Raw genomic sequence first — 24,410 nt, 5'->3', positions numbered from 1 at the left:
CCTGGCCAAGGGCAGAATCCCTGGGAACTGAATGGCTGTGGTCAGGCTCTAACCACCCAGATGTGCTGGACGAGGCCACCTGGAAAGCATTCTCAGGAAACCGACCCGTATGTCTGCAGAAGATCATTGCAAAGTATTTATCTGGGAGTGAAGATCCAACAAACTCTACAGCAAAAATACCAGAGAAGCTTGAAACTGTAGGAGTGATGCCATCATTTTTAAAATCCTCCTCATAAACGGAAGAAGCCACAGTGCGGACAGTTCAACTTCTGTATTAGAACAAGAAACTGACGTTCCTTCCAAGGAAAACAGGGATCCGAAGAAAGTGAGTCCCCAAGAAGTTCCTAGTGAATCTTCCATGGCTTAAATCACATTTTGCACCTTGAGAAATGAATTAAGCCTTCTCCTCTGGGAAGGTCATCCATTTTAAAAGAAAGAAAACTGAACCTAAGCCAGCTTTGAAATGTTTAAATTCCTTTTAGATGCATAGGCTTTCCCCTAGGACATCACTAAACAGGTTTTCCTGAGAGGCAGGAAGAGATATTTCAGATGTTACAGAAAATCTGGATGCAGTAGTGACTGAGGAGAAAACTGCTTGGAAAGAGCATGGACCTAACTGAGTATTTTGTGTTATCATTGTTGCTCAGTCCCTCGGTCTTGTCTGACTCTGCAACCCCATGGACTGCAGCACGCCAGGCTTCCCTGTCCATCACCAACTCCCAGAGCTTGCTCACACTCACGTCCATCGAGTCAGCGATGCCATCCAGCCATCTCATCCTCTGTCGCCCCCTTCTCCTCCTGTCCTCAATCTTTCCCAGCATCAGGGGCTTTTCCAGTGAGTCGACTCTTCTCATCACGTGATTTCAGCTTCAGCAGCAGTCCCTGCAGTGAATATCCAGGGTTGATTCCCACTAGGATGACTGGTGTGGTCTCCTTACTGTCCAGTGGACTCTCAAGAGTCTTCTCTGGCAACACATTTCGAAAGCAGCAATTCTTCGGCGCTCAGCCTTCTTCAGGGTCCAGCTCTCACGTCTGTACATGACTGCTGGAGAACCTGTAGCGCTGATTCAACACTGAACCATTATGGACTTTTGGAAACGGTGCTGTGTATGGTGATGACCCATAAAGTAGAAATACACAGCGCTTACCTTGAATAGTGAATTCCACACTTACACGTACGTGAAAGCAATGCACATAAAAATTTTCACTACCCGCTTAAGATTAACGCCCCTCCCCCAGATATATGCATTTATCCTGGGCTGGTTTAGAGCTAAGCCACACTGAATAATGCCCTCATTTGATTCCCCAAAGGTGGAAAGGCGGGATAAAAGGCCCACCTTGCAGGGGGCCTGGACTCACTGAGCCGCAGAACTCAAGGCGGCTGAGAGCGCAGCTCTCCCCCTGTTCCCTCTGGCCCTGCTGCTTCCTGGCTGTGTGACCTTGACTGTCCAGAGCCTGAGAGGCTGCGTCCAGGCTCCACTGTCTCCGGGCCTCAGTTTCCTCATCTGTAAAATGAGAATTCTGATGACACCTCCCTGGGGTTGTTAGACGGATGGGTGTGTGAGTGGATTAATCCACACAGGCATTTGGAAGCACACAGGGCACAAAGTGGGCAACATGTGAGCATAGAAAGGGAGCCAGGGAGTGCCTCGCCTGCAGGCTGGACCCTGGCTAGGGCTCAAACCCTGGCCCACACCACTGTGGGGCCTTCCCGAGCTCACCCATGTCCTCCAGGAGCCAGAATGAGGACCAGCCCCCAGCTCGCAGGACCACAGGACAGTCAGGAGCTCTCAGCTGTCCAGGTTCTCAGAGCCCAGCCTGACTGTCCCTTCAAGGAGCCCACGATCTGCCCCCTGGCCCCGTGTACTGAAGCCATATGCTTTGGGTTTGATTCTCTTATTTGCGACTCTCTTTTGTTGGAACTTCAAGACATATTGTATGCGGCTGGCTGTTCTTATTGTCGCTACTGTGTTGTTGACGTCTGTCCCCCACGATGAGGCAGTGTGCCCACCCCCTCCTCCCAGTAATCTGCTTTGTTGCACTCAGGCCGGGTCTAAACCCTGACACACTGACCTTATAGAGCCATCCCAGTTGTCGTACAAATACCCAGCGCTTCCTGGTGTCTGCAGCTGTGTTCGGTCCTCACCTTCCTAAGTGGAACAGATAACTCTGGGGCTGGCGCACTGTGGCCCCAGGGCCACGTGCAGCCCACCTCCTGATTCTGCAAATAAAGTTTTATTGGGACACTCCCTGCCCGTTCTCTTACATCCTGCCTCTGGCTGCTTTCTCCCTGCCACAGCGAGATGGAGGACTTGCAATTGTGTAGCCACTGGCCTAAAATACCTACTGTCTACTCTCTGGCCCTTTAGGGAGGTGCTTGCCAACTCCTGGGCTAGATGAAAGCTTTTTTTCTTTTCAATAAAAGAGTGTCTGAATAGAAAATGTCATCTCTACTATCTGTCAGCCTTTTTTTGGGGGAAAATAAGCCTTCATGTTATTGCAACAGCATAATCCATGCGTGTGTGCTAAGTCGCTTCAATTGTGTCCGACTCTTGGCCACCCTGTGGACTGTAGTCCACAAGGCTCCTCTGTCCAAGGGATTCTCCAGGCAAGAATGCTGGAGTAGGTTGCCGTTTCCTTCTCCAAGCATAATCCAAGTAGTTGAGAGAATCTGAACCCTTACAGGTTCAGCCTTCTGTCGTGAGCTTGTGAGTGTCTCTTAGAGTGAATTAAAGGCTGTATTTACACACAGGCCACTCAGCGATTTGGGTAAATATTCCCTCATCCTTTCTCAATTAGGGAAATGTCATATCTTCAGAATAGGAAAGTTTCTCTAAATCAACAAGGAAATCCCATGTGGAATCCACAAATCTACATAACATGTAAGCTCTTATTCATACAACTGGATTGTCCATAAATCGTATCATTTCCTCACCTATTAAAATGTGTAAGTGTTGTGGATAGTAATGCCATTTTCTCTGGACATGATGGGAGAAGGAGCCTTTGTCCTTCGGGAATGTTCCTTAATAAGCTGTTGCCTGAAAGCAGGTCAAGAAACTGCAAGAGTCTTCTTATTCCCACAACTCAAAAAGCTTTTGCAGCATCTCTTAGGGGTTCTCAAGTATCTCATTCCCTTTTCTTTTTGAAAGACAGACTTTTTTATTTCTTTTTTCTCTGTTGTTGTTGTTGTTTGGTCCCTAAGTCATGTCTGACCCTGCGACCCCATGGACTGCAGCACGCCAGGCCTCCTTGTCCATCACCAACTCCCAGGGCTTACTCAAATTCATGTCCATTGAGCCGGTGATGCCATCCAACCATCTCATCCTCTGTCAGCCCCTTCTCCTCCCACCTTCATTCTTTCCCAGCATCAGAATATTTTGAAATGAGTCAGTTCTTCACATCAGGTGGCCAAAGTATTGGAGTTTCAGCTTCAGCATGAGTCCTTCCAATGGATATTCTGGACTGATCTCCTTTCTTCTCCATTTACCTTAATTCTTTCCTAACATCAGGTTCCTTTCCAGGGTCTTTTTAACTTTTTTGGCAGATAATTGCTTTACGATGTTGCACTGGTTTCGAGGTGGATCTAACCCTTCACAGTGTAGACCATGTTCCTTCACCAACGACCATCTGTGTCTGCTCTGTGCTCAGGTGAGAAACACCTGGACAGATGGGAAAATCTGCCCAGGGCCTTCCCTGTACCTCTAATTCAGCTGGGTGTAGTTGAGATAGTTTCCATGTTTCCTTTCTGCAGATGTAAATAAATATGTTAAGTCACCATTGTTTTCCATATTCCCACATTCTTCCCCCAGCACCATTTTTAGAGCTTAGTTCTAAAGTTTCTCAATAATTCTTTTCTGAGTGGAGAATTACATGCTTTCAGCAGCATGCTCTCTAGAGCACATGATCTTCACCCATAATTAGAAAGTCACTTAGAAGTAATGCAACAAATGGGCACATGTTTGTGGGATTTTTTCACTTTTTAAAGATTTATATTTACTAGTTATGTCCTTATCAGCTCTTCACTGACTGTCAAAAAGTACATATGAAATACAACTGATGCAGTAAGGAAACATGGCTCTCCTTCTTTGCTTGTTTGTTGAGTAGATAGACAGACAGGCTGTATTTATAGAGCCAGCTGGACTGCATGTGAATGACCTCACCCGCCAGGTGAGGGCTGAGGAGGAGGAGGAGAGGGAAGGTGGAGGACAGAGTGGAGGCGTTACCCTGCACTAGGATGAGGCTTAGTACTCTGCACCTAGTGCTCTGCACCTGGTACTCCGCACCTAGTACTCTGCACCTAGTACTTTACCAAATCATAAGTATCTGAGGAGGAAGGCAAGGAGCCCAGTGTGCCTCTGTGTGTGTGTGTGTGTGTGTATGTGTGTGTGTGTGTGTGTGTGTGTGGAGAGATTTTAAGAAATCGACCCATGTAATTGTGGAGGCTGGCAGGTCCAAACTCTGGAGACCCAGGGAAGGGTCAGTGCCATGGTTCAAGTTCAAAGGTTGTCTGCTGGTAGAATATTTTCTTCTAGGGAACCTCAGTATTTTTCTATTAAGGACGTCAGCTGATTGAGTGAGGCCCACCCACGTTATGGGGGACGATCTACTTCACTTAGAACCTCCTGAGTTCAATGCTAACCTCATCTTCAAGAAAAAAAAAAAATAAACCCTCCTCAGAAACACCTGGACTAATATTTGAGCAAATATCTGGGTACCATGACCCAGTCAAGTTGACACATGAAATGAACCACCATCCACCTAGATTTGGTCAGAGGGGCTTCCCATGTGGTGTTAATGGTGAAGAACCCACCTGCCAGTTCAGGAGATGTGAGAGATGTGGGTGTGATCCCCGGGTCGGGAAGATTCCCTGGAGGGAGGACATGGCCACCCATGCCAGTATTCTTGCCTGGAGAATCCCATGGACAGAGGAGCCTGGCTGACTACAGTCCATGGTGTCACAAAGAGTTGGACATGACCGAAGCAACTTAGCACACACACACGCACACTCAGGAAGGGGCGGCTTTGCTGGGGAATCGGGAAATAGAATCTGTGACTGGGGGAGACATGGGAAGAGCTAGAGGACAGAAACCAGGAGGGGTTCCACCCCCTGGAATGGGCACGCAGGGCAGAGGGGGCACAGTGGGGCAGTGGGGAATGCTGGCTCTGAGTTCCCATCACACACCAGGTGGGAGTGCCATGTGATGGAGACGCAGAGGTCTCTACAGGTGAGATGCTTACAGGGCAGGGAGTCAGGGCTCTCATCAGACAGAGGATGAGAGTGACCCTCATTTGGTCCACTGATGACAATGATAAATTAAGGGAAACTCCTTTAAAAATACATAGATACACATATGCCTTGAACCTGTCTTTTCACTTAAAATACAGAAATGTTCATCCATTTGCTAACTGCTTCAGTTATAACCAAAGCTTATTTGGGTAGGACTCTGCCTATTAAAGATCTAAGTTGATTATTTGCGTAAACTATGCCCACACCTGTGATGTTCTGTGTAAGTTTCTTGAAGGAAAAAACTTGAAACCTGTCCCATTCACCCGGGTGCAGAATCATCTTAAATCTTTCATGTTTTCTCCAGACTTTATTTTTCTCTGAGCCACACCTAAGCTGAGAGCAGTTCCGTTTAGTGACTGAGTCATTCCAAAGATTCAACTCAGTGTTCACAGAAACAGCCTTCTCCTTTTCCAAGCTCATGTTTCATCCAGCGACACCAAGCCTCATTATATTACATAATTCCGATTCCAAGCTCAGCTGGCAGAGGCAGCCCTGAGGGCGGGCTGCACTGGTTCCTGTGCGGCCAGGCGTCACTGGGTGTCAGGGAAGGATGCTGACAGCCTGGGGCACGGCTGGCCCTTCACCCCACCCGGCGCTCAGCACGGCTAGGCAGCAGCCCTGCTGTTTTGCCAAGACAGAAAAGACGTCCAAGAATCTGACAGGTCAGTTCAGAGCAGAGCGGGGAGCTGCTCCCGAGGCTGGAAATGCATCAGTGAGAGGGAGGCGCCCATCCAGAGGGCGTCTCGTGTTCAGGGCAGAACAGAACCGACAGCGAGCGTCCCCAGGAACAGACGCTGATGGAGGAGGCGCCAGCTGTTGCGTTCTCTTGGGGGATGATGCTGGAGTCTCATGTCAGAAGTTATATTGGTCTTGCCCAGTAAAAAAACCAACTGTCTACTGAGGGGGCGGAATGGTGGAATATTTGTAACATAAATGGTGTCTCCAGCTATGAATACATCTATGGTCACAAGCTTCCATCCTATCAGATACAGATTGGCACTTGCCACGGTATCTCTCAGTTCAGTTCAGTTCAGTTGCTCAGTCATGTCTGACCCTTTGTGATCCCATGGACTACAGCACGCCAGGCCTCCCTGTCCATCACCAACTCCCGGAGTTCACTCAGACTCACGTCCATTGAGTCGGTGATGCCATCCAACCGTCTCATCCTCTGTCGTCCCCTTCTCCTCCTGCCCTCAGTCTTTCCCAGCATCAGGGTCTTTTCAGATGAATCACTTCTTCACATCAGGTGGCCAAAGTATTGGAGTTTCAGCTTCAACATCATATTCAGGACTGAATATTCAGGACTGATTTCCTTTAGGATGGACTGGTTGGATCTTCTTTCAGTCCGACACCACAGTTCAAAAGCATCAATTCTTCAGCGCTCAGCTTTCTTTATAGTCCAACTCTCACATCGATACATGACTACTGGAAAACCATAGCCTGGACTAGATGGACCTTTATTTGCAAAGTAATGTCTCTGCTTTTTAAATGCTATCTAGGTTGGTCATAACTTTCCTTCCAAGGAGTAAACATCTTTTAATTTCATGGCTGCAGTCACCATCTGCAACGATTTTGGAGCCCAAGAAAATAAAGCCTTTCACTGTTTCCACTGTTTCCCCATCTATTTCTCATGAAGTGATGGGACCAGATGCCATGATCTTAGTTTTCTGAATGTTGAGTATCTCTACAAGGATGAAATCATGTACTGCTACAGCTACTGAACTTCAACACCCCTGGAAAGAAGTTCGGTGAGTTACTCACTCGGTCTTGTCCCATTCTTGCCGACCCCATGGGCTGTAACTGCCAGGCTCCTCTGTCCATGGAATTCTCCAGGCAAGAATACTGGCGTGGGTTGCCGTTCCCTGCTCCAGGGGATCTTCTCGACCCAGGGATAGAACCCAGGTCTCCCTCATTGCAGGCAGATGCTTTACCATCTGAGCCACCAGGGAAGCCGCAAGGAGTTCAGGGTGGAGAGCAGAGATGAGGCCCTCTGTGCCAGGACAACACTGGAGGAAGGTCTTCAGACTGTTAGCTATTTTCAGGAACCGGTTTTATGTGCCCAATTTTTGTATCTCCCCGTATCTAGAAAAGCAATAAAATCCTTCATGGTGACAACTGCTTCTCGTGATTAGCAAAAGCTTCATGAGATTAGCTGAAACGTTCTGGAAAGATATGTGCTGAATTGCATGAACTCCTGCTTCACCAAAATCATATGTGTCCTGACCTTCCTGTCCCCCACCAACCCCCCACCTCTCTGGAGCGATTTCTCAGAGCCACTGAGGCGCTGTCTCCCAGACCTTAGTCCTCACTTTGCGTGTTGCACAATTTAAAGTGGACAGTGCCCAAGAGAAACGTGCATTTCCAAAGGCCTTGCTCCATGGGACCTTCCTCGGGTCGGAACCGCGTCTCCCCAGCTGTCAGGCAGGGTTGTTTGAGGGGATCGGAAGGGTGTCAGCACTGGATGTGTCTGCCTTCACTTCTCTGAGCACTTCGTTTTGAGGCTGGAAGGGCCACACAGGAGGAGCAGCTCTGTTCCAAGCCAGCTCCTCCACCACTTTGGTTCTGAGAAGTCTTTCTTCCAGAAGGAGCCCAAGCCTGCCTGACATGCAAGCCTCCCAGAGGCTTGGTCGCTGAGTCTGGGGCCAGCTGCCAGCTCCAGAGAAGAGTGTTTACAGCCGGGGATGATGCTTGAAGCTGGAGTGGCTGGGGCATGGGAGCTGCCAGGCAATGGGGTTGCCTGGTGGGCTTTTCTGATTTCCTGTGATGGGGAGTGAGGGTTGATAGCTTTCTGGAGAGGAACCCACTCACCAAGCTTTGCCCCTGATGTTTTATTGGCACCTCTGAGTTCTCATAATCATTAAAAATAGCATCAGGACCATGTTAATGCAACTGGGAACGAGGGCAGTTACCACCCGCAGGAGCCAGAGCCGTGGCCTGCCCTGATGAGCAGGCATCCTGCTTCTTGGTCTCTCAAGGGCTTTTACAGAGCCTTCCTTCCCAGTCCAGGGAAGGAGGGCTTTGCAAAAATTCAGATTTCTGACTCTCAACCGCAGATTTGTGATTCCTGCAGAACGGAGGAGAGACCAGGTGCGTGTGGGTGTGTGAAAGCCCTGCCAGGCAGCCGTGGTTTGGGAAACATTGTCTCAGCGCCAGGCTGAGCCACAGGTGCTCTCAGCCCCTGGGGTCATCCTGGGGCACAAGAATTGGGGTGCAAACCCTGTGAAATTGGAGGGAGTTACTGCCGACCAAGTCATTACTCAGTTTCAGTTGCAATTGGGTATAGGTTGCTCACTGGGCTACCTGTGTGTAGTTGCCACCCCAGTTTTTCATTTTTACTCCATAGCAGAGGTGTTTGTGACACAGAGCTGGCTCGATGGTTGGGTGCTGAATGGGGTGAAAAGGAGCGGGAGGTGGCTGCCTTCCCCATGTAGACATCTCATGATGGGAAGATGCTCACTCTTCCCAGCAGAGCAAGGATGAGTCAGAGGGCAGCGCTGGGGGAGTCCTGAGCTCCATCCTGTTTGCATTATCCACTCCCTCCGTGACCCTTTGCTTCTTGAGGTGCCACTTCCCCTCCATAAGATGCAACTGGAAAAGCAGACCATCTCTGAAGCCCTTCCCAGTGCTAAGACCCAGCCTCTTTCTTCCAGTTTCCCATGGAAACTGGCTAAAGGGGGGCAGCCCTGCAAAGAACAGCCCTTCACTGTCACTCGGAATCTAAGCATTTCCCTCTCACCTTTTATGAGCCGGGGTTTTTCATTTGAGTTAATGGGATACACACACCCTCCACAGTCTGCAGAGAAAAAACCTCCAGATGAAGGGTTTGTGCTGAAACAGGGAATTATCAAGGCTGTCTGGAACAGCGAGGTAGGTTTCTTTGGCCTGTGCGTCCCTCATAATTCCATTTCCCATGCCTCCCACATGTAAATGAAGCTCTGTAGATCTTACTGATTCTTCTTAAGATAACATTTGATGACAGGGGAGTGAGACAGGAAAGTTTAGTAAAAATAGCACATCAGCCCCGAATAATAAAAAATCTCCATATCTTTGGCTTCTCGCAGTCCGTAAAATTAACACCCACCGAACCTCCTTTATGGGGAGGTTTTGAGGTCCTGCAATTTGGCTCCATGTGAGTCAGCAAAGAAATGCTGCCTTTAACGATGAAACAATTCAGTCCTGTGTGTGACTCATTATAAATCTCTGCTTCACTTTCACATCGAACAAAGGAGTTTGCCTTTTGAGACTGAACAAAATGAAGTCACTGTTGAGCTGCCAGCTTCCCAGAGCCTGGCTTCTTGATCCAGGTGCCCAGTTTCCTGAAGTCTGGCCCCCATCCTTGCCATCCCGTCGTCAGTAATGGACTTTCAGTTCTGGGGTGACCGTGGAGGCCTTTCCCCGGCATTGCTTCTGGAAGAATGCATCCTGTAGACAGCCGGAGGGTCTAGCACATCCCTGCCAACACACGACGGAGGACGTGCGTGTGTGTCTGGCTCGTTGCTGTCGCTTCTAACGTACTTACTGCTGCGCTTCAGGAGGACTTGCTCCAGGCCTCGAGGCACGAGCGCAGAGTGCAAGCTGTGTGTCCAACAGCTCTGGCCTCTGACACCACCCACTTGCACAGTCAGTTACCGAGGCCATTGGCCCTTTCAGCACTGGACTTCTGCCTCGGAACTGGCCTGGAGCGTAGCTGGCACCCTCTGATACAGTTGAAACATCCCCTGACAGAGACCAGTAATTCCCGACTCAGCAGATGGGCCCGGCCAGTGAACAGCCCATGCGTGGCCAGATGCCGGATGGACTCAGGAATCAGCTTCTCTCCCCCTTCCTCACCCTGAGTCCTGTGATCTCAGCTACCGAGCTTTCAGCTCCCAGACTGTCTGCTCTCTTTATTTAACGTGTTCGCAGACGCTCTCTTCCTGTGGCTAAGGCAGGTTTTCCAAACTGGCATCTGTTTATTGTGGGGTGTGCATTGTCACCTTGAAAGCAGTGGAGTATTTCCCACCATATCAGTAAACAAGGGTGTCGTAGTCACCGGCGATGGCAGCCCTCCAGTGTGAGCTGGTGAGTCCTACGGGCGCTCAGGAAGGAGAAGAATCCCTGTGATCTGACGGCGGCTACTCCCCACAGTGAGTCCCCAGGGAGCTCAGGATGTGAAAACACAGGTTACTGGCCCCAACAGCATATGAAAGGAGCAATTTAATGCGCCCAGACTCTTGCGCCTTCCCATATACAGAAAAGCGCTAAATTCCTTCACTGGTTTTCTTCAACAATATTCTTTTGATGTTCATACTACCTGCCCTTTGTTGCAAAACTTCTACGTATCCTGACTCCTTCCCTCAGCTCCTTGGAGAGTTCTCGCAGAGTTCCTTGAGATTCTGCCTCCTGGGCTTCAGCCCTAAAAATTCCCACCAAATAAAACATAACTCTCAGCTTTTTAGGTTGTGAATGTTTTTTAAGTCGACAATTTCATGTAGACGAAAAGCGTGGTAAACCTCAAATCGCCTGCACATGTGACATGGCTGTAGTTTCCTATGAAGACAAGATCCTTCTGTCTTCAAAACCCACACAGTGACCTCTGGGCCGCAATGGCAACTGTCCCAGTCCAGGCCACTGAGCATGGGGCATGTGAATGTCCGTGTTTGTAGTCACAGAGGATTTTAAAGATCGTGTCGCAAAGTCAAAGCGGGCAGTGTGACTGAGCGCATCCTTCCTGAAGGCCGTGACGGACACCAGCTGTGAAGGTCCTGACCGACGTGGGGGCACCTTGTAACTGGGGCTGTGTTCACATGCTGTCCTTTGTCCTGTCCCTGGAACTAAACCCAGTGGTGAGCATGGCCTTCTCTAGGTTCCCCCCGTGAACCGGGTTCTGCCCGGCCATTACCCCACGTGCTTGCTGAGTTATGAGAGACCACTCCACCGACGACCCGGAAGTTACTCCTGAAAATGGGATCGGCAGGGTGCTTCGTCTGAAAACTTTGACGGCAACCGGAAGAGTCACTGAAACCCAGTTCTAAAGTGAAGTTAGTGGTTTCTGATGCTGACTCTGAACTGACCATATAGGTGGGGCTCAGCCGTGAGCCACAGGCCTGGTCCCCGTCAAGGGTGACCTCTGAGTCTGAAAGGCAGTCACAGCCCTGAGCCTGCCTGGGGAGTGCTTCATGACAACGTACTGCACTAAACCAAATACCCTTGTTGAGAATTTGCATTTTCAAATACCCTTTTGCATTTTCAGAGGAAACATTAAATAACCAAAACCAAAATGTTGCTATTTTTTTAATGGGAAGGCAAAAGTCATTTTATGAGAAGCAGCTCCTGACTGTTGACAATTAGTGGCATTGACTGTGGAGCAGATGGTCCCAGGGAACCCTGCCCAAACTGCTGAGTAACTGCTGGAACTTCCACCACTTGTCCAGGCAGCTCTGAGAGCTGCAGGGTGAGTCCTGCGAGGTGACCCCTTGGCTGGGGCAGCACCGTGGTGTTTGGGTGGCCGAGTGCTCCAGGCCCTGCCTGGGACACCTGACTGACATGTCTCATACCAGCCGCCAGCTCTGTTTCACCTGGTGGACTTGAAAAACCAGACTGCAGCAGGACAGGTATGGCTACTCGTCAGCCACCCAACACGCCTCGTTCTGCTCAGTGGACCCTCAGACACCAGCACAGAAGTTTGCGTGGATTTTGACTCTCTTGAGCTGCAGTCAAGACATTTCCCCGGAGCTCTGCCTGTGAAACAAAGCAAATACTTGGCATCTCCAGATGCCATGTGAACAATTTTTGCACAGGACCCTTTCTTAATGGTGTGCGGCTAAGAGGAGGTCAGAGCATGAACCAACCCCATTGGAACAGCTTTAGATGGTGGAGACTGAGGACTTAACACAGGGATGTGAAAAGACTGGGAGCAGCCAAGACACCTCCGCAGCCCCGGGGTTGACCAGTTAGAGTTTATGAGGCTGCATGGTTGAGAGGCAACATAAGGAGTGGGAGGAAACATAAAAAATAGAAAAGCAATGGAGAGCCTCCAGATGAAGAATCAACACAGCCAGGAGCCCAAAGCCCGGGTTTCCTAAGGAGTTTGCATAATTTACATGGTTTAACATGATGGTAAAGACCAGGCTTCCCAGTAGCTCATGAGGGTTTGATCCCTGGGTTGGGAAGATCCCCTGGAGAAGGGAATGGCAACCCACTTCAGATTTCTTGCCTGAAATATCCCATGGACAGAGGAGTCTGGTGGGCTCCAGTCCTCGGAGTCGCAAAGAGTTGGACACAACTGAGCAACTAAACAACAGCAACAATCTTGTTAACACTGAGAAGTGGAAGCATTTCTGCAGTTGGTACAGAACAGTTCTTACAAACAAAACTTTTCATTACAGTTTTTAAATAATTTTATAGAAAGATAATAGAGTCTGTTCATGAGAAATATTTTGGCATAATCTAGGTCAAAGCTTCTACAAACAAAGCTAAGTAAACATATCATGTTTCTGTCGACTACAAAAATCCAGTCGCAACCTGAAAGTAGAGAGTTATTTATCGGGAATGTTAAGGATTCCAAGCTCGGGAAAAGGCATCTCAGTGACCCTGAGAAAACTGCTCCAAGGGGGCAGGAGGAGGAGTCAGGCTATACACCAGTCTGCAACAAGGAGGGCAGGCAGTCTGAACATCAAAGATTATTAAGTAAGAAAAATCAGATACCAAGTTAAGGAATTTAGTGTTCTTCTATGCATGGGAAGATGCGAGAGTCTGGGATCATTGAAGTCATTCCTGTCATACGCCTCTTGGCTATCTGGGGCCAGCACCCTGCACATTTAAGGAGACATTTTTCTCTCTCTTGAATTCCCTTAGGGCCTTCTGGCTCACACTGGAGGGCTGGAACTGCTGATGACTGCGGCAGCCTTAAGTTCCTCATGTAGGGAGTCAGCCCAGCTGGGAAGTTCACATGGGAGGGCCGGAATCACGGATAGGCATGGCATCCTTGTTTATTGATGCAGCAGGCGCTATCCTGTTTCACAGTACAGCCCAAGCGCACCCAGTCCCCCTGCAGCGCTGCCAAGTATGAGGACGCATGTTGGTGGTTTTGTTCAGCAATTTGGGGCCACACAGAGTCGGACACGACTGAAGCGACTTAGCAGCAGCAGCAGCCTACCTAGAACTGGTACTATTTCACGGCGTCTGTGGACACAAAACAAAACCCCAAACATGACAGTCTTTAGATCAATGACTTAATTGCAAGAAGGGCAGAGGACAGAGAGCCTTCTAAGTGATACCGCAGAGATGTAGCTTGTAAAGTCCTGTAATCAGCAAAAAAAAAAAAAGAAAGAAAGAAAGAAAGCTGTAGCGACGAGTTAGGTGAGCCATCTTTCTGTCGTTCTGTAACAAAGAAAACCCTAAACAAAATTTCGGAGAACCTATAGACTGAAAAAAGACACATCAACCAGTTCAAAGCAAGAGCTTTATTTGGATTCTGACTCCAACAAGCACATTAAATTTTGACAGGGACAACAAAATTGGGAATGGAACACTGAATGTTTAATGATGTTAAGGTATGATTGTTAAAATTTTCAAATGTCACATGGCATTATAATTAGGCTGAAAAACCTAAGACTCCTTATCTTTGAGAGATGTGTATTGAAATACTAGTATGTCTAGAATTTGCTTCAAAATGCTATAGGGATCGGGCACATAAACTGATAATCTTTGAGACTGGGTGGACAGGGATACGGAGGGCCTTTATTTTTGTATACGTTTGAAATGTTCCTTTTAGGAAAAGGTTGGGGGGCGCGGGGAACAGACGCACTGCGTTGAGGGGAGTTACTTCCAAGCTCGAGAGGAGCTGGCAGGCAGGGGAGGGGAGGCCTGGCGTCAGGAACACTCATCAGGAAGTTAGAAGGGGCCGGGGCCTGGGAGACCGCGCGGGGGCCTGAGAAGGACTGTGCACACGGAAGCAGCAGGTGGGAAGTTATGCTGGTTGATGCCCCGGCCCCGGACCGGCCCCCTCCGGCTGGAGACGCAGCCCCGCCCCTCACCGCGCGTCCCCTGTCCCCGCAGCTGGTCGGTGGGGAACTGGAGCGCCTGCAGCCGCACGTGCGGAGGGGGCACGCAAAGCCGGGCGGTCCAGTGCACGCGGCGCGCGCACTACAGATCGGAGCGGGTCTCGGCCAGCCTGTGTCCACAGCCCGTCCCCTCCAGCCGACAGGCCTGCCAGCCTCAGAGCTGCCCCCCGGCGTGGAGCACCGGGCCCTGGGCAGAGGTAAGTGGGGGAGGGGGTTGGTTGGCATGGGTGAGGTGGTGAATGGGGTCCCTCCTGTGCAGTGCGGGGTGTGGGGGCAACTGGAGTCTCTCCGGCCTCGGGGCTCAGGGCTGGAGCCCCAGCTCGGTCCCATCCCCTCCTCGAGGGAGCCGACACTCGCTCTTCCTGCGCGCAGTGCTCACGAACCTGCGGGAAGGGCTGGCGGAAGAGGTCCGTGGCCTGTAAGAGCACCAGCCCCTCGGCCAGGGCGCAGCTGCTGCCGGACGCCGTCTGCACCACGGAGCCGAAGCCCAGGACTCACGAGGCCTGTCTGCTCAGGCGCTGCCACAAGCACAAGAAGCTGCAATGGCTCGTGTCCGCCTGGTCCCAGGTGGGTGCACCTTCCCAGGTGGGTGTGCCAAGTCCCAGGTAGACGCATTGGTCCCAGGTAGGTGTGCCAGGTCCAGGTGGAACTGGGTCGACCACCTTCCACCTCCGGCCGCCCCTCCTTGCTGGGTTCCTCTGCTTCCGCTCCTTTCCTCTGTCTCGGGTCCCACTGCCCCTGGTATTCAGCCCCACACCTGGCCTCCTCTGGTTTTCGTATCTCATCCGTGGAGCACCCCACCCAGGTCACCCACACAATCATCCCTCCCTCAGTGTGGAGTGGGTGGGTGGGTGAACAGGTGCCGGCCGGGGAGAGTGTTTATCACGCCTGCTGTGGGCTGGGGGACCCACCTCACCCCGAGCAGCTGCAGCCATTTCCCAGGATGTGCCTAGGTGGTGGGGCAGGGGGGTGACCACAAGAGGAGAGAGCATGTCCTGAGATGCACGCGTGTACTCAGCCCACATAGCTGGTTTCCATAGGAACTGGGGAAAGAAGGCCCCCTGATCCCTGGCCCTCAGGGACAGACTCGGGGCCTCATTCCCACCTAGGCCACCAATGGCGTCTAGTCCAGGAGGGAGGAAGGCCTCTATAAAGTGATGGCGTGCCAGGCAGGATATTTATCCTGAATGAGACAGCACTTGTTTGCCGCTGAACAGCATCACTACTGCATGAAGCCTGCTGCTGCTAAGGAAGAACTCCTGATTCTCTCTCACCTGGGACCAGGGGCATCAGTGTCTAGACTACTGAATCATCTGTCATTAGGAGACATTTGATTCTATGCGTATCTCCAGAGGCTGAGTCCATTCTATGCGTGTCTCCAGAGGCTGAGTCCTTAGGAAGGAAGCAGCTTGGTCTGCCTAGTAAGAGCTTCCCGAGTGGCGCGGCGGTAAAGAACCCGCCTGCAGCGGGCGTTTGATTGCTATGTTGGGAAGATCCCCTGGTGAAGGGAATGGCTGCCCACTCCAGTATTCTTGCCTGGAGAATCCCATGAACAGAGGAGCCTGGTGGGTTACAGTCCTTGGGATCACCAAGGGTCAGACATGACTGAGCGACTAACACACACGGTGTGTGGAAGGTGTCCAGGTGGAAATCCCTTGTCCTGAATATGTAACACATTTGGGCGTGCACACACACACACACCACACCCCAGAGCTTCTCTCAGGCTTGGCCCCAACAAGCCCCCGAGAGGAGCCCTCCAGCTCTGTTCTGGCAGCAGGACATGCCAAGCACGCCCCAAAACCAAGCCTGAGCCTGAGCATGAGGCCAGAGCCTCGGGTACCCAGCCTCCTCCGTGGATGGGACCTGCAGACATGCCAGCCCGGGGCAGCAATGCCAGCCCCCGGGACCTGCCCTCTGACCTCCGAGCCAGCCCTGGGGTGCAGGCTGTGCCTGGCCTCTGCGTCATCCCCGTGTATCACGTGGCTGCATCCCCGCCTGGCCACAGGTCGGCCCAGGGCCCTGCTGTCCACACAAGAGGGTGCGGCTGCAGCAGCAGCTCGGGCTCAGAGCGCCTCTGGCCAGAACGAACGCGCCTCCTGCGCTCTGTCCAGGACAGCACTCAGCTTCCCGGGGAAGATGGAAGCCCTGGGTCTCCCCCGCCTGTCCCTGTGTGAGGGGCCAGCATCACGCTGCTGTTGGGTGTGTGAATCTGAGGAGCTCTGGGGTTTACCTGACATCCTTGTTCATTAGATTCCAGTGCATTCTGGTATCGGTTACAGCCCAGCATCTTCATTCCCCAGAGAAGTGATAGCTCCGGAATTACTCCTTCATGGTTTCTAATTGCCCTGCCCCAACTTATGTCTCTAGTACCAGACCACTGTGACCTCAAGATCTTTGGTTTTTTGTGGGGGTTTTTTTTTGGCAGATACTGTTAACACCATTTTAAAATGCTGAGGTCCCATAAATTTCACTGACTGTTTGTTGTTCAGTCGCTAAGTCGTGTCCGACTCTTTGGAACCCCCAGCACACCAGGCCTCCCTGTCCATCATCAGCTCCCGGAGTTCACCCAAACTCATGTCCATTGAGTTGGTGATGCCATCCAGCCATCTCCTTCTCTGTCATCCCCTTCTCCTCTTGCCTTCAATCTTTCCCAGCATCAGGGTCTTTTCAAATGGGTCAGTTCTTCGCATCAGGTAGCCAAAGTATTGGAGTTTCAGCTTCATCATCAGTCCTTACAATGAGCATTCAGGGTTGATTTCCTTTAGGATGGACTGATTTGATCTCCTTGCAGTCCAAGGGACTCTCAAGAGTCTTCTCCAACACCACAGTTCAAAACGATGAATCAGGTGGCCAAAATATTGGAGCTTCAGCTTCAGTCCTTCCCTGAGTGTTCAGGGTTGATCAACTTTAGGGTGGATTGACTAGTCACACATCTGTAAATGTTCAGGTTGATGTAATCAGGAGGCTTCTCCACTCAACAATGTGCAAGAGAGAGATGGCCACCACGCGGGGAGACATGCTTTTCACACACGTCCTTGGCTGTCTTCTTTTCAGTGCTCTGTTACCTGTGAAAGAGGAACCCAGAAAAGGTTCCTAAAGTGTGCTGAGAAGTACGTGTCTGGGAAGTACCGTGAGCTGGCCTCCAGGAAGTGCCTGCACCTGCCACAGCCCCAGCTGGAGCTGCAGCGTGCCTGCGCCCGCTTTCCCTGCCCCAAGCGCCCCGCGTTCGCTGCTGCAGGACCCCCGCGGGCCGGCTGGTTTGCCTCACCCTGGTCTCAGGTAGGGATGAAGGGGTGGCGGGCGGAGCCCCTCCTCGGTGTTGCCAGCTGCCTTGGGCCGGAAGGTTTCTGCGGAGTGTAGGCCCACGGAGCCAGCTCCAGGCCCTTCCCTCCAGAGCCCGTGAGGTGTTGGGTTTCTGGGGGTCGGGGTTGTGGGGGCGCTTCCACAGGGTGATCTCCAAAGGTTACTCCATCTTTTAGGGCACTTGTGATTGTTCTAGGGCTTCCCGGGGGGCGCTAGTGGTGAAGAACCAGCCTGCCAACGCAGGAGACGGAGGATTTGTGGGTTCCATCTCTGGACTGGGATGATCCTCTGGAGAAGGAAATGGCAGCCCACTCCAGTGTTCTTGCCTGGAGAATCCCACCGACAGAGGGCCCTGGTGGGCTCCCGTCCATGGGGTCGCAAAGAGTCAGACACGACTGAACACACAGGCGCAGCGTGGTTGTTCTAAACCTTCACTCTGTGGAGGGTAAGAGGATGCAATGGTTTGGGTAAGAGCTGGGCTGAGATCCCCAGAAGTGAGTATGGATGAGGAAGAAATACGAGATCTGGAAGAAGCAGGTGATTGTAAGTCTGTTTGGGTCAACCACAAAGGTGAGCAAATGAGGATGGGGGTTGACCCCCCAGAATGGCTGTGACCCACCTGGTCCCCGGCCTCGGCCAGCCCAGGCCAAGAGGGGCTGCGGGATCTGTCCTGGGGTCTCCCTGTCCCTGGCTCCCTCCTCCTCCCATGCTCCCTGCGGCTATAAGGGAAGATTCTGCACTCACTACTGTTGACCCAGCCTCCTTCCTGGCCCTGCTTCTGGCTTTGGGCTCCTAACAGCCCTCTCTGCCTGTTGCCATCTGTGGGCGAGGGCAGCACGGAGCAGCTCAGAGTCCAGTGTCTTCTTGGGCACCTGGGTCTGGACGGTCAGTTTTTAAGAAGCAAAGGAAGGGACATCTCTGGCTGTCCAGTGGTTGGGACTTGGCCTTCCGGTGCAGGAGGTGCAGGTTCAGTCCCCGGAGGTAAGATCTCACATGCCTCGAGGCCAAAAAAACCAAAACATAAAGCAGAAGCAGTATTGTAATAAATTCAGTAGGGACTTAAAAAATGGTCCATGTCAAGAACACAGAAAAAGCAAATGAGCAGGATGGCGGGCATGGCCGCGAACGCCTGTGCTCCCACCTCGGCCAGCTCCCATAACCACATCAGGCAACACTGGCCCCAGGACCTCCGAGGTGAAGTCCTACCAAGTTCATGGGATCCATGGGGCACCAGGCCACTAGGACACCCCCATCGCAGAAGACCTCTCAGGGCCAGCAAGCGGGATCTTCGCTGATTCCAGAGGCTGATCTCGGGAACCACAGGCGGACATCTGCTCCCCATCGCTTTCAAAGGAACTTTCAGGAGTCTTCGTCTCTCTCCAAATCACTTCCCAGAAGGCACGCTCCATGCCTGGTGCCACAGGAATGACCCGAGCAGCTGCAGGTGGCCGTCTTCCCTGCCCAGGTAGTGACTGCCCTCCCAGGAAGCGCGTCCCGCCTCCTCGAGCTTCCCAGGCGCCCTGTGCTAAAAAGGAAGTAAGGACAGAAAGCACACTCTGGAGTGGAGAATCGCGCCTCCTGTCCCAGAATCGTGCCTGGTCCGTACCGCGGCCTCGTCAGAGGTCAAGACCAACCCCGCTGACGTGAGCTGCTTGAAAGCGGATGCAGTCACAAGACAGCCATCCGGACCGGTCACTCCGTGGCGAGTGTCCTGCTGTTCTGCGGTGTGTTCCCCGTATTGGCATATGTGTACACGTACCCACGTGCACATTTTATGTACGCGGTCTACCAGGGCGCATGCTCCATACTCAGTACTCAGGGAGTGTTTGCTGGACGTGGAATTTCAGATGGAAAGCGAATCCATGAGTGCCTGAGGGCAGCCCCGCCGGGTCCTTGTCTGGAGGACTTTCCCCCCCCAGCAGAGCCTCGCCCTCGTCTGGGGTCGCTGTCACAGTCACCGGTACTGTGCGCTCTGTTGCCAGGCCGTGTAGGGCAGCAGCATCTTTAAAGCCCGCCGGAGGCTGCTCTTTCTTGCCGCCCACTCTGCACCCTGCCCTCTAGTTGTGTTTTTGCCTTTGGTTCTGCTTTTCTTCAGACTTGGGGCTTCCCAGGCGGTGCTAGTGGTAAAGAACCCAGCTGCCAATGCAGGAGACACAAGAGACACGGGTTCAGTCCCTGGGTGGGGAAGATCCTCTGGAGAGACAGCATGGCAGCCCACCCCAGTATTCTTGCCTGGAGAATCCCACGGACAGAGGAGCCTGGCAGACTGAGGTCCATGGAGTGGCAAAGACTTGAACACAACTGAAGTGACTTAGCACCCACATCTTCAAATCTGATGTCGCTTTTTCATTTAGAAATACACGAACTCCTCTCCGAATGGTATTAAAAATTGCTTCCTTTAAAATACTGGACCACAGGACATTTGGACTGTATCCTTTTCAAGCATTTCCTGTTTTAAGTAGATCAAAAGTATCAGCATGTTAAAACGTGGATTTTAATTGCAAAAACTGTTTTCTGTGGATAAAGTTACATCAATCTCTGTGCCCACAGCTTGAGGTCAGTATAAACAGATGTGATATACGCAGGGAGTGGCAGTCTGCCCCTGCTGCTCGTGATGAAAGAAATCCAGCTCAGAGGCAGAGAGGCTCAACACCACGGATGAGAAAGTGAGGATGAGAACTAGGAACCACATCCCCGAGTGAGTTCCCAGCCCGGGACGGGGGCTGAGGGAGCGTCTGGGACCCGAGTCAGAGGCCGCCAGGCCAGGAGCGTGGCTTTGCCGGGAAGCTCAGAGACGCCGCAGCCCCAGGAAGACAGCTGGCGCGACCGGCCAGGCCTGAACGACTCAGGTGCATCACAAGTCCGAGACGCCGCAGCCCCAGGAAGACCCGGGCTAGCGGTGTCCTACCCCGAAATGGAGCGGCCCACAGCGTTCGCCGATGTTGGCTTTGAAGAGCAGGGCTCAGCCTCACAGGGTGGGTTCCAAACCCACAGGCTCATCAACAAAAAGCCCTGGGTTTTCTCTCCAGCGGCCGAGACATCCTGTCCTGAAAGACTGAAAAAAAGAAGAACCAACGATTCCTTCAGCTTATGAGCTCTGGGGACTGTTTCCAGCTTCTCTCCTCCGTCGAGGGGCAGATGTTCTACTTAGCCCATCACTGCGTCCCTCTCCCAAGGGGTTTACAAGCCACCTCCGCGGGCTCTGTCTGCAGCAGGTCCTCAGCGTCTGGCCGTGGACGGTTTCTGCTGTGGAAGACCACCCCCGGGCCGCTGCTCCAAGGGGATCCCGGCATTGGTCCTGTCCACACATCTTGGCAGCAGCCTGAGTCGTGTGTGTGTCTCCAAATCAGCAGAGCTTTATCCTCACGCGTTAATGCGACTGTTTAACGTAACCCACCGCGCACCAGGATCTCCAGATCGTTTTCTGACCCCGTCTTTCTGCAGGGGCCCCTCTACCACTTAACATTCTTAGCATTCTTGAACACGCAGCCTTGTGTGAGCCGTGCCACGAGCTAGTCAGAATTTGGTCTAGACTATGAGCCACTTTCTTTCTGGGCAGATTCATTGCTGCAGGTTCCCTCCGCCTCCAATCGCTCCCGTCTCTCCTGGTTTCTTGCCAGCAGTGGGTCTCCGATGGACCCACCGCCGTGGTCTATGGGGTATGTGCCCAGCCCGCTGGTAAGGACCGGTCTGACTGAGCTGCCTCTCCCTGCCCTGGCTCTGCTGCGCTCTCAGCCTCAGAGTGCGGGGCCCCAGCGTAGGGACACAGTGTTCCTGAGAGGGGGCGGCACGCCCAGGCAACCGGAGTCCCTGCAAAACTTGGGGTCAGGAGGGGTGAGTGTCATCGCGCCTCTGCGGTTGGGGGCTGGCTTGTCAAGCTTTTCTGAGTCAAGGGCACCAGAAAGGCTGGCTTGTGAGAGCGTCTCGGGACGGACCTGCAGCCTGTATCCCCAGATGTGCGCTGCTTTGTGTGTATGTCCATCGAACCCTTGATGATTCAAGAATATTCAGACTTCTGGGCCCGTCTTCACAGTGTCCGTACCTGGGAAATATGCAGCTGTGTTCAGCCCCCCACCCCAGTCCAGAGACAGAGAGAGACCGCCTTGAGGAGCCTGGGTGGAGGGGACCCGGAGAAAGGGGTGGCTGGACGGCCGGGTGGCCCAGCGTGATAGTGGCTCGTGTCTCCCGCAGTGCACGGCCAGCTGCGGGGGCGGCGTGCAGACACGGTCCGTGCAGTGCCTGGCGGGGGGCCGGTCAGCCGCAGGCTGCTCCTTGCTGCAGAAGCCCGCAGTCTCCCAGGCCTGCAACACCCGGTTCTGCCCCATCGCAGAGAAGAAAGGTGAGTGTCGGAGCCCCCTCTCCCCTGCCTAGGTTTAACCTTTTCAGCTGGGGCTGTCGGGTTTCTGGAGTGGTTGCTAAGAAAGCTGACCCACGAGGGGTCCCCGCGGGTTAGAGGGTCTTGCTTCCACTACACCTGTTCTCTCTCCACCTCCACCAGTTTTTCCCCCGAAAGGGCCCACGGAGCAGACCGCTCACTGCTCACACCTTCCTCCCCGGAAACGGCACAGGCGGCTGTGAGATCCATTTGGCTTCCAGCGAGCACGATTGCCTCTTTTGTTTCAGTGCTGCTGTCTGTATTCAGGAAAGGCCATTCTGAGTAAAGCAGCCTTCTGCACCCCAAGCTAAACGAGATCCCAGCACATTCATTTATTGTTGACGTTCAGTCACCAAGTCGTGTCCCGCTCTTTTGCAACCCCCGTGGACTGCAATGTGCTAGGCTCCTCTGTCCGTGGAATTTCCTTCAGTTCAGTTCAGTCGGTCAGTCGTGTCCGATTCTGCAACCCCATAGACTGCAGCACACCAGGCCTCCATCACCAACTCCCGGAGTTTACTCAAACTCATGTCCACTGAGTCGGTGATGCCATCCAACCACCTCATCCTCTGTCGTCCCCTTCTCCTCCCGCTGCTCCTCGGCTGCTCAGTAAATGCACACATACCCAAAGTGCCTTGGGGATTTGCAGCGCCGTGCCCTGTCTGTCTGTCTGACGAGGTTCCTGGAGGAGAAAATGGGGCTGGAGGAGAGTGAGTGGTCTGCTTCAATCAGGGACCCGAGAACCGGAGTCCAGTCCACTAAAGACCCATTGTCTCGGGTGGCTGAGTGGTTCCGTGGGGGGTGTTTGGCACGAAAAGCAGGAAACGCCAGCTTTGCAGGAACCTGCCAAGAAAGAGCTTGTGAAAACAGCACGACCCACGTGGTCCGTGTGACCTGCGGAGCAGCCCTCCCTGCAGAGCAGGCTTGCCTTGATTGGCCGGGGTTTCCGCGGGTGGTGGCCGGCCCTCGGCAGGGTGCCGCGTGGAGGCTGACACGGGGCTGCTGGCTTTCAGGCGCCTCCTGCGGGGACCGCTTCCACTGGTGCGCGCTGGTGCCCCAGCGCGGGGTGTGCGGCCACCGCTTCTACGGCCAGCAGTGCTGCAAGGCCTGCTCCACGTCCAGCCTGTGAGCCGGCAGGTGCGGGGGCCGCCTCCAGCCCCCGCTGGCCGTGTGGTCTCTCCACCAGCAGGCGTCCCAGGAAGAAGAGAAACCCGTGCGGAGCTCTTGGGCCGGACTACGTGTGTGCCTGTGTGTGCAGGCACGTGTGTGTGTGTGTGTTCATCCCCGGGCACACAGGCACAGGCTTGGCGGGGAGGACTCGTGGAGTCAGGACAGAGCTCCCCAACCTGCTCGCCCTGAACCGCGGAGCCCTGGCAAAGCAGGCCGGCCCGGAATAAGGAAGGCTTGCAGAAGGTCTGCTTCTAAGGACCAGCCCCGCTGCCACCTGGAGACCACCGCTTCCGGAGGCGGGGCCAGCCCCTCCGGGCTGCGTCCCCAGCGTCCCGAGCGAGGCCCGTGTCCCGCCCCAGCGGCAGTTTCTCTGTACAGGGACCCCGGGGACCCCAGCCGGGTGAGCTGGTCTCCATCCTGGTGGGGAGCCTGGCCTCTGGAAATGGGAAATGAAATCCCCGCCATGGTGCTTCTGTCCCTTTCAGACCCATTGGAACCAAGAGAAAATTCTCATACGTTGCCTTTTTTCTCTGTTATTTACAAGTGAGTGTTCCTATTTAAACGCATTTCTGAATGCTTTTTTCTTTCAAGTGGCAGAGTGACAGGCTGGGCCCGAATTAGAGACTCCGTGGGGTTTATACCAAGCACTGCGGGCCGAGATTGGCCCACGTGGGTTTGCTTTTGTGTGCTGCAGGGTTTTCGATTTTTTTTCCCCCATAAATTTTGGTTGTTTTCCTAACATTCATTCAGAAGGGAGGCCAAAGATTTCCAGGTGAAAAGCTAAGCAGCAGGGGGCCTCCAACCTCCCTTCCCCCACCCAACCCTGGATTTCAGTCTTTTTCTGCGGTGTGGTCTCCATTCCAAATGGCACCTGGATATTTATATTTGCTGAAGTTCTATAATAAATTTTATATTGTGCAGCGTGCTTCTGAACAGCTGTGATTCTTTGTGAGGTTTACTCGGCAATGCGGAAGACAAGCACAGAACCGGGAACCTCGCCTCAGAGAGGCAGAAATGGGGCTCAGAATCTGGTAGAAAGTGCTAGAAGCAGTCTGAGTGGACAGTGCCCCTGAGTGAGGAGGCTGCAGGGAAGACAGCTGGTGACCTGGGGATGGTGGTGGCCAGTGCCACGGGACAGGGCCACAGGGGCTCCCTGCCCAGGGACCGGGTTTTCTCCAGCTGTACCTGCAATCTGCAATGGGCAGGTGCAGCCTCCCTAGAGACGCCACAAGCA

General features: G+C 52.9%; 1 protein-coding gene across 1 annotated transcript in view; it reads left to right on the top strand.

The window, feature by feature from the left end:
- Positions 1 to 24,101, top strand: part of ADAMTS16 (ADAM metallopeptidase with thrombospondin type 1 motif 16) — a 183,599-nt gene extending 159,498 nt beyond the window's left edge. The window contains exons 19-23 of the mRNA XM_042233642.1: positions 14,327 to 14,528; positions 14,704 to 14,898; positions 17,386 to 17,610; positions 21,826 to 21,973; positions 23,020 to 24,101. Of these exons, the coding sequence (XP_042089576.1) occupies positions 14,327 to 14,528; positions 14,704 to 14,898; positions 17,386 to 17,610; positions 21,826 to 21,973; positions 23,020 to 23,135 (886 nt within the window). The 3' untranslated portion in view covers positions 23,136 to 24,101. The remainder of the gene's footprint in view (positions 1 to 14,326; positions 14,529 to 14,703; positions 14,899 to 17,385; positions 17,611 to 21,825; positions 21,974 to 23,019) is intronic.
- Positions 24,102 to 24,410: the final 309 nt, after the last annotated feature.

Source organism: Ovis aries, chromosome 16 (assembly GCF_016772045.2).
Source record: "Ovis aries strain OAR_USU_Benz2616 breed Rambouillet chromosome 16, ARS-UI_Ramb_v3.0, whole genome shotgun sequence".
Lineage (NCBI taxonomy): Eukaryota > Metazoa > Chordata > Mammalia > Artiodactyla > Bovidae > Ovis > Ovis aries.
This window is presented reverse-complemented; position numbering and strand designations above follow the sequence as displayed.